This window comes from Calidris pugnax, unplaced genomic scaffold (genome assembly GCF_001431845.1).
Source record: "Calidris pugnax isolate Ruff unplaced genomic scaffold, ASM143184v1 scaffold27, whole genome shotgun sequence".
Lineage (NCBI taxonomy): Eukaryota > Metazoa > Chordata > Aves > Charadriiformes > Scolopacidae > Calidris > Calidris pugnax.
The window spans coordinates 14,270,976-14,283,961 of NW_015090893.1; the positions used below are offsets into that span (position 1 = coordinate 14,270,976).

The window sequence follows — 12,986 nt, forward strand, 5'->3', positions numbered from 1 at the left end:
TCATCATCATCATCACCCTCCGCCTTCTCCTCCTCATGCCGGCCCCACGGTAGCGCCCTTGGCCGTGGTAGCTGGCGCTGTGGTACTGAGTGAGCGACAACTGTGCTTCTAGATATAATAATAAGGTTTTTTCATGGGTTTGGGTCCCTTTTTTCCCCTTTTTTCCCCTTTTCCCCCCTTTTTTCCCCCCTTTTTTTCTTTTTTTTCTTTTTTTCTTTTTCTTTTTTTTTCCCTTTTTCTTTTTTTCCCCCCTTTTAAATTTTTCTTTCATCTTTTTCTTTTTTTTCATCTTTTTTTTTTTATCTTTTTCTCTTTTTTTTCATCTTTTTCTTTTTTTTTTTTATCTTTTTCTTTTTTTTTTTTTCCTTTTTTTTTTTTTTTCATCTTTTTCTTTTTGAGACCTTTTTTTTTCTTTTTTTCCCTGGGAATATAACATTTTTTTCATATTCATGTAAATGCCCCTTTCCCTTTCCCCTTTTTTTTTTTTAATTTCCTCCTTTACCTTTGTGGTTGTTTTATTTATGGAAAATGTATCAGAAGATGAGCGAGATCTTACTTATTTAATTATTTTTTTTTTAAATGACAGGTTGTTTGTAGTGTCTTATAGAATCATGGAATCGTTTGGGTTGGAAGAGACCTTTAAGATCATCAAGTCCAACCATTAACCTAACACTGTCAAGTTGCCCCTAAACCGTGTCCCTCAGCGCTACGTCTGCCTGTCTTTTAAATACCTCCAGGGATGGTGGTTCTGCCGCTTCCCTGGGCAGCCTGTTCCAATGCTTGATGGTTCATTCTGTGAAGAAATTTTTCCTAATATCCATCCTAAACCTTCCCTGGTACAACTTGAGGCCGTTTGCTCTTGTCCCATCACCCGTTCCTTGGGAGAAGAGACCGACTCCCCCCTGGCTGCACCCTCCTTTCAGGGAGTTGTAGAGCGAGAAGGTCTCCCCTCAGCCTCCTTTTCTCCAGGTTGAAGAACCCCAGCTCCTTCAGCCGCTCCTCACAAGACTTGTGCTCCAGACCCCTCACCAGCTTTGTTGCCCTTCTCTGGACTCACTCCAGTACCTCAATGTCCCTCCTGTAGTGAGGGGCCCAAAACTGAACATCTTCTGATGTTTCCAGTGACTTTTGGCACCAAAGTTATTAGGAGTCTGAATTTGTGGTACTCTGGTGTTGCATAAATTCAGTCTCAAAGAATGTACTTTAAAAATATTTATTTACTTTTCTTTGACTGCCCTGTGCCTTCTGATAACCTCCCAAACTTGTCCAAATCCTGGCCACCTGCAGACTAGACAGCTATTGTGAGAATCATACAGCATAAATCCGGAATGAAAAATAGAACAATTGCATAATTAACGGTGTGGGTTGAAGAGAAGATTGTTTAAAAGTAGAACATTATGCTGGAGCAGCTGAGTAATTAAATCCTGCCCTTGTAATGCTCTTCACTTTTTCTGTACAATGCCCTGACTGTACTATAAGTCATCTAGCAGTTATAAAAATGCTATAGTTTATGTAGGCTAAAATCACATCTTACTCAAATGGCCTTTTTGTCTGCTTAATTTACTTGGAAAACTCTTGCTCTTTGTTACTGTCTGTCTCAAAGAGGATCAGATCTGAAAGTTATTCTGTGTCTGTTCTGCACTTGAAGGTATAGCTGCAGCAGAGGTCTGTATCCTACCTGAGGTGGCAAGTTACCTCAATTTAGCAAGCTTTTTTTCACTGTTTTTGTTTGTTTGTTTTTTGTTTTTTTGCACTTTATAGAAACGGAAGCTCCAGTTAAGCCCAGAGCAATGTAGCAACTTTTATGCAGACCAGTATGGAAAAGTGTTTTTTCCCAATTTAACAGCCTATATGAGTTCTGGACCTCTAGTTGCTATGGTTCTTGCCAGACGTTGTGCAGTCTCATACTGGAAGGAACTGCTTGGACCATCAAACAGCATAAGAGCTCAGAGAACTCATCCTCACAGGTAAATCACTGGTTGGTCTTGGTGAATTTAGTAGGATTTTGTCTTTCTCTTAATTGCAATCAGAATTTATCTCCTTTTTTCTTTATTTTTATTTTTTACAGTAGAAATATAGATTAGGAGTGGCCTCTTATCTCTTCAATTTTATGTAACGTAGCTTTTCACCTTTGTTTTTTAGTATGTAAAGTTCAGCCATTTTATGGAGAACACTGAGTGTATGAAAAGATTTTAGGTAGCAATGTGTTTTTTTAAAAAAACAACCACAAAATCAAGCCAATGACTTGTTAATTAGTCCATATATATTGCTTGTATAAGCTCTCAGACTGTAGAGACTTGGCAGGGATTTGCAGTTGCCTACCAAGCAGTTTTTTTCTTTTGTTTTTAGCTTAAGAGCAATCTATGGGACTGATGAACTGAGGAACGCGCTTCACGGCAGTCTCAGCATTTCCACAGCAGAAAGAGAAATTCGATTCATGTTTCCAGAAGGTAAAATGATGCAGATCATACCTTAACAATCTTTGGGAGGATACTGTTCTTCCCTGTTATTACTTGTCTCTGTCCAGTCTCTGGATACAATTGGATCTAGAAGAGGTTGGGTTTGTTTGCTTTATGAGAACGTGAGTCTCTTTATGTATAAGCTGATACTTTCTGCTATGAAAAACATACCAAAGTGTACCTGAAGAGCCATTATAGTTAAAGGGATTGCTTCTACTTTTCAAACTCTTTGATCTGGGAATTGGAGCAGAGAAAGCTGGTAAGTGAGAGGAAATGGGAAGCTATTACACCCCAGCACGTCTTTCTGGCACTGTCAGCCTGGGGGACTCTTGTTGGCATGAGAAGATGGACTCTCTTCTTGGGCTCAGGCTGAGTAATTCCTGTTCTGCAGCAGCTGGGTGCTCACATGGTAGTGCAATTCCAAAGTTAAGTGTCAGAGAAATGGGCCACAGAACCTGGAAAGGCTGGGAGAGGATCTCTCGTTTGTATTGTACCAGTTGAAAGATGACCGCTCTTTGACAGAGAGATGTAAACGCAACTCTCCTAGAAAAAATTGTCTGTTTCTGGCAACTGTTTCAGGTGGTTTAATATATATAGTTGAACTTCCCTACAAACCTTACCCACTGTAAACCACGTCTCTTCTCCTTACCCTAATGCCAAGGCTGGACTTAAGATTTGAGATTTTAGGGTCTTCAGAAACCAGCTTCACACCGTGAGAAGGAAGTACTAAACATGAGATATATTGTTTCTCTCCTGCATCCAATGCATTTTCAAGGATATAGGTTTTCCCCCGATGATCTGATTTCCTCCCTTTCATATTGCCTATAATTAGTAAGATGACCTCAGGGACATTGTAAAGGGGTTCAGGTAGTTTCTTTGCAGTTTATTGTGAGAGAAGCTCTAAAAACCATTATCTATTATTAACTTATTCAGGAAAACAGCAGCTCATACATAAACAGCCTTTGAAAGAATGCTTTTTTTTAATCACACTACAAGCTGCTTTCCAACACCTGTGGTTATTCTTTACAGCGATTTTGGAGCCGATTCCAGCTGGACAAAGAGCCAGGGATTACTTAAACCTTTACATAAAGCCTACGTTGCTGGCTGGGCTCACTGCTCTCTGTAAGGAGAAGCCAGCAGACCCCATGGTACGTACAGTTATGTCAGTCTCATGTTATATGCTTCGTGACACATTTACTTTGTATTAGTAAAGTCCCTAAATACAGCAAAGCTGCTGTTTTGTTACAGAGCTGTGCTGGTTTAGCTACCTGCTAACGAGTTAATCAAATAACGTTTGCCTTTCAAGAAGTTGATTGGTTTGGTAACAGATGAAACGAGGGCCAGGACTAAATGAAATCAGCCTTGATGAAATGACAGGGTTTTTAGGTGACTTCTATAAACCCCTTTCTAACACATAGTTGTTACGTATGGCTGGAAAGGTAAATGGGTACTATCATATAATTGCAGATACAAGTTTTTACTTTATTCACTGTTTCTGAGTTTGAGATGAAGTAGCTTTCATACAATAGATACTAATGAGATGCTAATCACGCTGGTAGTAGTTCCACAGCTGAGTAAAATACTGTAGAGTTCTTAGTACATGTCTATTTTGTCATTGTTATGTTTAGTTAATTTAATATTATCGAACCTTCTTTAGGGTAAACTATTATTTTGACTATACAGCATTGATTAGCATTTATGTGGGTTGCTCCACAGTTCACTAGGAAAATGAATTATGATTCGAGTGAAACCTATCTTGTATAGTCAAACTGACCTACAGAAAATTCTTCTGTCTTCTTGTGACTCCTTTCTAGTTATCAAGCTGATGCCTCTTGCCCTCCTGTCTAGTATTATTCCTTTTAATCATGGGTGTCGTTCAAATTAACAGTTCTTAGTGGAATGACTAAAGTTAATTTCCTGATAGGCTTTTTGTTTTGTTTTGTTTTTGAGTCCCTAAACAAAATTAGCTTTCTTTCATCCGGAAAAATGTGGTAAATGTTTTGTGTATTCTTAAAGTTCAAGTCGTTCACACTAGTACTTCCTTAAGAATGGAGATAATTAATCAGTGTGACAACTCACTGGCAGTTGTGGTGGATTCTACATCATTATCAGGTTTTAATCAACATTGCATTTTTCTAAAAGATATATTTTAGAAAAAACAAAAGGCTGGAAAAATAATTCAGAGGTGCTTCTATGAAGTATGTAGTATACATAGGGTCAGATTAAATGTACTGTGATTGTTTCTGTTTGCTTTATCTGTACGTCTGCCACTGTTACCATAGAAATCTAGAAAACAGGGGTGAAGAAATCTTTTCATCCATCCCTCTGCCCAAAGGCCAGACCAATTGTATCTAACCATTCCTAACAAATGTTTGTCTGGCCTCTTCTTTAGCACTCCAAATGATGGAGAATCTACAGTCTCCCTAGGCAATCTGTTTCAGTGCTTACTTATATTTAGTTGAAAAGCTTAAATCTCCTGTGCTCCAATTTTTAGCCCATTACTTTTTTTCCCCCTTTTATTATCCCCAGAGGACATTGGAGACAATGTAATATCTCCTTTTTTTTTTTTTTAAGTGAACTATTGCATATTTGAATAGCGTTACCATCTTTTTTCCCCCTTCAATAATCTCTTCACTGTATTAAAAACTGATTTTTTTGCTCTTACTTTATAAGTCACATTTTTCTAACCCATTGTTTGGTTTTTGGTTTTGCTTCTAATTAACCTCTGCATTCTGAGAACAATTTTCAGGCCAGTTATGTGGTAACTAATAGTAACTTTGAGACCACTCTTTGCTTCCTTTCTTGCTTATAAGAAAGCTATAAAGCTATGTGAGGCAGTGTCAATAGCTTTACCAAAATGAAAATGTGGTATTTGCTCCTTTTTCCCTCTCCATAATGTCTGTGACCTTGTAACAGAAGGAAAATAATGTTGGCTTGGAACAACTTTTTTTCCAGGAATGTATGTTGGCTATTGCTTTTCGTTTTGTTTTCTGCTGGTGTGTTGGGGTTTTTCTTCTAGTATATTTGCTTTTTTTTTTTTAAATTTTTATTTTTTTTTCTGTTTTCCTTTCTGAAACTGTCCACTCAGACATACTTGCTAACAGCACGGAGGTTGTCTCAGCCAATTCCCCAAGTCACACAGGATAAATTTAATCGAGCTCAAATGATTTAAACATTTCTCATTTTCCTGAATAGTTCTTGTAAGGGCTTTTGGGTTCCTGTGCTTTGGGACTTGGGTTTTTTGTTTGTTTGTTTTCCATTTCTGTCTTGAGCTCTAACTGTTCTTCTGCTGTTTCTGTTTTCTGTGAGGATTGTGGTAGTGCTCTGCTTGTTGTCTCTTTCTGTGCAAACTGTTATTTTTGTACCTGGTAATAAAAGGAGAGTGTTGCTTACCTTACTGGGCTACTATTCTAGCAATTGTTTCACTTCACAGTATGGTATGAAGTTTCCTGTACTTGGCATTCCAGAAAATAATCGTCGACAGCCTTGTGAAGTAAATAAGTATGTGTTAAAAACTTCTCTTCACAAGTGGAGGCAAAGGGTTAATTTGCCTAAGGCCAGGCCGAGACATTGGCAGATGAAGTTGGGACTCACCACATTCCTACCTCCCACATTCTTATTGAAGTACAATTTGCTGGAAAACTTACAAGATGAATTTCAAAAAGTAACCATGTTTTTGTTGTAAGTTTTGGGTACTATAAGGTCATTTCAGTGCAGAAGACTGGCATTTTTAGCAACTAGGTATCTGTATGATATCTTCTATGATTACAAGCATCTGTAAGTGTTGTCAGGAGTAGTATTTCATTAAACAGTTTAATGCATGTTGTACAGCTTCATTCCAAAGTAGTTGTCTGGATTATTTGAATAATGGCTCAAATGTTCTTATACATATGCAATGATAGATATTTCCCAGAAAAGCTGTCTCCTAAAGTCCATGTGAACTGTTCAAAAGCAGTATAAGCTGTGAAGATTTAAAAGAACATTTCAAAAAACCAAGTTATTTGTATGTCCATTTTTTCTGAAAGTCTTCATTTTGGAGCACAGTAGGAGAGTGTCTGTATCAGAGGTTTCGAATGATGTTTTTAATATTCTCCCATACTCTTAATAGAGAACAACAGAAAACTGAAGATGGTTTTTTGGGTTTTTTTTTTTTGCTCCACAGATTTGGCTTGCTGACTGGTTGATTGAACACAATCCTAATAAACCCAAGCTACAACATCACATCACTGAGGAGGAGCATCAGGGATGAGAGCTCGGTGGAAACCATCTCAAGCATTCCAAGTTACAGATAAATATTATCATCTTCAGTGTATCCCTTGGCTCTGTAATCAATATTACCTGAAGTAAATGTTACTGTCATAACTACTTGTGTCTTCATAGGACACATAACCTTATGCTTAACCAGGATTTAATAGTTCTAGCAGCTTTTCTATTGACATAGTGAGTGTAGAATTACTTGAGAAATTTAGTGTCAGGTCATGAGAAAAAGGCAAAATGATCATCAGGTGTGATTTAACTGCTATTTTCCCCATTTATCTTGGTTTGGCTGTATGGGGAGAACAAAATTATTTACACCAGTGCAGATTCCTAAATGACATACGTCTGAGCTGGCCTGTGTTTTGTGAGACTGAGTTGTATCTCAGCAGTTTTTTAGCAAACACAAATTCTATTATGATGGGAACTATTTGGATAAAGCTTAGAAAACAGTTACTGAAGGCATATTAACAATTTTAGAATTTTAATTGCTGATTACATTACCCAGCTAAGGTCACTCTTGAAGATGATTGACTTGAGCCTGATGTATTTTGTCAGAATGTAATTTGAAGGATTTTTTTGAAGGTACATTGAATGTATCGGTCCCATCTCAGTGGTGAAAGGCACAGTGATTATAAATAAATCTTTGATTTCCATTACAAGTCACAAGAAAGTGTATTTTAGTCAAGGACTACTGCTGTGTTCCAACATTTGTTTGAAAGAAAGGTGCTTAATCGGAACAGCTCACCTTAAGGGTGTTTTCTGTGTTTTCCTGCTCTTAAAAGGTATGCTGATGTCTGTTGTTTGCTCCTGTTGTTGTTTACCCTCCAACTTTAATGGGTTGTATTTGAAAATTTCAAAGGAATGGGTTAGGGGCCATGCTATTCAACAGGCAATGGGTTAATTCTGCACTATTACCTTTTCTGAGCTAAAGCACTGCGTTTTTTTGGGAGGGCTTTTAATATTTTTAAGAGCTGTACTTGCACTGGTAATTTCAATCTTTGCCTCTTGTGGTTTGACTGGGGAGGATGGAGACAACAATATGGCATTTACACAACTCTGAAATATTAGTATGCTTGACTAATACTAAACAAACAAGCAATTTCTTAATTTGTTTCATGAGAAAACTTGCTTCCCCAACTTGAGTAATTACCAGAATCATAAGTCATTTGTCTGTAACATTAAACTTTGTTTAAGCTAATTGTTTATCTTCTCAGTGGAATAAACCACTATTGGCAGCTCAGAGAATAAACATTTAGAAAACTGGTCCTTACAGTACCAAGACCTAAAAATCTTGGGACTTTTAGGAGAAGAAGAAAAAAAAAAAGCAAGCCCAAACCCTCAAATATGAAGAATAAAATATCAGGTGGTTGGAAATACAGTAAACAGATGTGTTTACAACTAATTTATTTTGCTGTAATTATTGTCCCCATATGTGTCTGATTGCTCCAATTACAGGACAGTTGTGCTCGGTGGTTTCCTGTCAGCCAAACCAGAAATTTATGTTCTGAAGATGCCAGAAACTAAAATCCGGTGAACTCACAGGATATTATTCTGTATTTTGTTAGTTACTATGGTATTTGCTTACTTATCTTGATATGATACTGCTTGACAATAAATATCTCCTTTATATTCCTGCTGGAGTTTTCAGTTTTGCCTTTGTGACAGAATCTGTGTTATATTGTACCTGTAGAAGGTCGTAACTTCTTGAGGAACCTGCGTTCATAAGTAGGATGTGGGCAGAAGGAATGTGAAATGGACAACCAGCCTGGTCCCCTGGGGGAGCTGTGTCACCACTGGAGAGGCTGTCGGAGGACATGCTGCTTACATTTCTTTTGGTCTTTAGGTTTTTATTTGGCCCAGAGTGATGTAGGCTTGGCCAGTGGCATAAATTCATATCACAGAAAACACAGCTTTGGAAAAAAAGGCAGGTGAACTGAAAGCTGTCCTACTGTTCAGTGTCAGCACGGTAAGTACCCTCTGGGGGAACGAGCGACCTGTCTTCTCCCTCTGTCGACTCAAAATAATTACCTTGCCTATTGAGTTTTATTGGGTATTTTTAACTTTGAGGGAGTTCATTTGAGTTTTACTGCCCGAGTGCTGAAATAGAGCGATGTCCGTAAAACTAGCGGTTCGGTCTGTTTCCCATAATTCTGTTTTTTTCAACAAACTTTCTCCTGGAACTTTGCTTATCATATGCTTGCTATCACCTGCACTGCAAGTTATTCTTGGAACTATACAGATTGAGCTAGTCTGAAGTATATGATTGTTCAGCCTTCCTGTCTCATAAGGGATTTATTATCTTTAAGAGCAGTTAAAACTGCCAGGAACCTTGAACATACTTTAAAGATGGCAGAAGCCTCAATCACAGCCAGTTCCCTGTTGCCTACATAAGTCAGAACATTCCAGCCTCCCGACCTTCAGAAATGAGTTGCTGTTCAGAGCTTGGGACTTTCATTCAGCAACTTTAAGCATTAAAAAATAACAGAAAAAAAAAAAGAAAAAGGTGTTACGTGGAGATTTGCAGACACTTGTCTTTCTCACATAGGGAGAGAAGAGAGAATTTGTCTTCATTCAAGTTATTAATCTTGACCGTTCTTTAAACAACAGTTGTCTGAGCAAAATTGGTACATTGATGATAAACTGATGGACATTTATCTCGTGGCACTATTTGAAGGGAAGGAGTGACTCAAACTCTTTTTTCAGTGCCATACTAGAATGAGAGATTCTATTTAAAGACACGAGGGTCTTAGTTAATTTTAATTCGTTAAGTTTGAGCAGCCAGATAAAGATAGTTTGTGTTATTCTGCACAGAAAATGTTGGTCCTTTCTGGCACTACCCAACAACAGTGCATCCTCTGAAAATACTGTGGTTTTTCAATTTCCTTTTTAAAAAAAATCTGAAGAGTAATTATTTTGTTGGAAAGAGAGACTCTTGACACATCTTCAGAAGGTAACTTAAAATTGTTTTTGCAGTGCTGTTTCCTTCCAGATGCTGGTCACTGGACTTGTTGAACTGGAAACAGGACTTCAGTCCTCTCTCTGTTGATTACCTGCTGCTTTGCTTTGCTCAAGCCCACTTCTCTCAAACCAGTGTGGGAGTGTCACGAGGACCATCACAGGAAACAGGTGCTTTCTTGTTCTGCTGTTAGCGAAAGGGAAAAACCTGCTGTCTTTTGGGTGGTCAATCAAGAGGAGCTAGAAAGCTCTACCTAGAAATCTTTTGTGGTTGGGATGATCTGCTCTGGGTGTGGAGCGTGTCAGCAGCGTGAGCGATGTGTTGGCTCTCCTGGGGAGGGTGCCTGTCACATCTCTCTTCTTCTGCCTCCCGCCGAGCGGCGGTGGAGACGCTGCCATGGGCTCAGGGGAGAGCCTATTGTTGGGCTCCTGAGCCAGAAATGAGGCATTGTTGTGAGACAGAGTGGCTGGTGGGAGAAGAAGGCAGCTCGCAGACAAGTGGGTGAATGATACTCTAATAATGATAACACTGAAGGATTAAGAATTCTCTTTGGTTTACTGCTTGTGAGTGTTTTACAGCTGAGGGAGGCGATGCTTTCATAGGAAGTACTTCATGTAGTGCCTTGCTGGGTGTGCTTACGTTTGGGTCGTATGGCGTCATATTTTGTCCCTTGGGAACACCTGACTGGCTCATGCTTAGCTGGGGTACTATTCTGAAGCATGATTATTTAAGGAAAAAGAAAAAAAAAGATGCTAGTACCATATCTGCAACTTCTTTACCATCATATTTACTTTATTTAAAAGTCTTCTCACCTGGCATCTCTGAGTCAACCTGGATGGATCTTCTGGGTTATGGGAGAGGATTGCAAAAGGCAGTTGGGTGCCATCTGTCAGCCCCAGACTGCCTGGGCGAGAAACCACGTATGAACTCACCCTAAATTCCAGGGAATTTTTATGTGCAAGAAACTAATTTGGCTCTAAATACTCTTGGCTTTAGTAAACTACTCTGCAAACCACCCATGCATCCTTATAATCTATTTATAGTCAACCCCTAAGCTCCCATTTCCTTGGAAGGAGACGGTTGTTTTTTTGTTATGTTTCCAGAATCTGCACTGATTGTCGGGTTAGGAAATTCTGCACTTCCAAAAGCAACATCTTATTGCTACGCTGGCTATCGGTTCTTATCTCTTTGAGGTGTTGTAAAGTTGTTTTTTGTTGTTGTTGTGTTTTTTTTCCTCTCTTACTGGGTGGCATTCCTGTTGCAGTGTGAATGACAGCAGTGTTTTGTACGTATTTAGTTTTGTGTCGGGCAGACCTCACCTCTCCATGTGAGAAAATTCCCAGGAGTGTTTAACGTACGCGTGCAGATAAACCTCCTGCATGCCCCATAAAGTACTTTACTATGGGCCAATATAAAGCAGCCATTACAGGGTGATGTTTAAACTTCTGAGATTAACACAGTCTCTCAATTGCACTCACTTATTTTTATAATGTGTAATTTAGCAACCGAACCGCAAAAAGTTATGGCATAGCAAGGTCTTCTTAAAAACAGTGGCTCCGACTGTGCTTTCAGTTTGTGTCATTGTAAAGCCAGAGTGATTCCATTCTCTTAGTTAAAAGAAAGAAGGAAAATCACATCGTTTCTGGGACAGCTGCTACATTATCTGTATCTTCGAGATGTATTGTCAGGTGTTGGCATGGCATGTTCTCTGCTCCCACTGAAAGCAAAGAGTTGGTGCCAGGTTTCTCTGGAGCCAGACTTGGACAATGCTGGCTTGTGCATGCAGAACACGTTGTCATTTGCCATTTTGATAAGGCATTTGTGTGACAGTATTTTTGCCTGGACAAGGAAAGTTTGATCAAGCCTCTGTTTGAAAAGCAGATGATTTTTCTGTGGCAACCACACATCTCCATAGCCATGGGCCCATTCCCTCCTACTTGCCACTTCCAACTAAACTATCCCATGAGGATATTTCAGAATACTTTTTTTTTTTTTCTTCAAGGGTTTTCCATGTAAATATACTGAATTGACCAGCAAAGTTTTGACCGTGACTGTCTTTGTTTTGCAAAGTTCTCTTGTAAACAGGCACCACGCTGGCTTCCCTGAATAGCGCCATCAGCGCAATTGAATGGGAGCCACAAAGGCCTAGGAAATGAAATGTCCCTTCAATTTCCTATTCATGTAAATGATAGTTTATCGTACTGATTATTAGCTTCATGTAGTTGGGATCTGTGATGGTTCTTAAGCCTTTTATTGCCTTTTCTTAATGAACTGCAATAAAACCTCACCTCACCTGAGGGCTGACTCAGAGCCGAGGCACTCTCCAAACCTAGTGTTATAATTGCTATTAATTCATCGTTACCTATGGCAAAGGATGTCACCACACTACAAAGCAGCCATGATGTATCTCTACCCGTCGCTCATTCTCTGCAAAATGTTCCTTTTAAAGACTGCATGGGATTCCTGGAATTAACAATTTTATGTAATCTGTAAATGTAGTTTTAATAACGATACCTAGTTCCTTTATAACATCCCAGTAGACAGAATGCTGTACAAGGGAACGAGCTGTACACAAATGGCTCAAGTGTGAAGGACTGAGAAGGGAAACGACTCTCCTCGTGTCATCCTTTGGAGCAGCAGCAGGATCAAGAATAAAACCCATCTCTTTAGTACCAACTTTGTGCCATATCAGCCGAGCAGTAGGTCAGTATCTCTCTTCAAGAAAAAATGCCTACTTGTAGCTAAGGAGATTTGGCACCGTGTACTGGAGCTGTAGCCCAGTCTGATGACCTCTGAGTTAATGTGGAGGAAGTCTCTTCACTGTCTTTTTGGGAATAGAATACAAGTCAAGGCTACCAGACTCTGAATTCAGGCTTGTCCACCAGTCTTCCGTGTACCTGACATCTCAATTTTCCCATCTGAATGTGGGCAAAGATTCATATGATCCTCCAGTACCTGTGGGCTCCGGGCTGACCAGTCCATCTCTTGTAGTGTTAGTGCTCATGGACCTGGTGCCTGCACTGGACTTTGGAGTGGAAATAGGGGTGATAGCACCAGTGGAGGGTTACTGCCTACACACTGCTGGGATCTGAGCGTTTAAGTACCCACTTACAGATAGAAATGGTGAGTTTAACACCTGTGTTCTTGAGGTTTGCCAGTTGTTTGGGGCTTGGATCATTTGCTGTATCAAGTTTTGAGATGTTTCTTTGGAAACAGTGACTGATACCTGAATAGGTGTAGAGAATTTCTCTGTGTGAGATGATATTTTAACAAAGAAAGTTGCTGTCACTGTAGTAATGACTGTAGTAATGCCT

General features: G+C 39.2%; 1 protein-coding gene across 4 annotated transcripts in view; it reads left to right on the forward strand.

Moving 5' to 3' along the window:
* The window catches only part of NME5 (NME/NM23 family member 5), a 19,143-nt gene extending 10,796 nt beyond the window's left edge, over nt 1-8,347 (forward strand). For all 4 annotated transcript variants that reach the window (XM_014947855.1, XM_014947852.1, XM_014947853.1 and 1 more), the window contains exons 3-6: nt 1,762-1,967; nt 2,350-2,450; nt 3,489-3,607; nt 6,622-8,347. In XM_014947855.1, the coding sequence (XP_014803341.1) occupies nt 1,762-1,967; nt 2,350-2,450; nt 3,489-3,607; nt 6,622-6,708 (513 nt within the window). In that variant the 3' untranslated portion in view covers nt 6,709-8,347. The remainder of the gene's footprint in view (nt 1-1,761; nt 1,968-2,349; nt 2,451-3,488; nt 3,608-6,621) is intronic.
* Nucleotides 8,348-12,986: the final 4,639 nt, after the last annotated feature.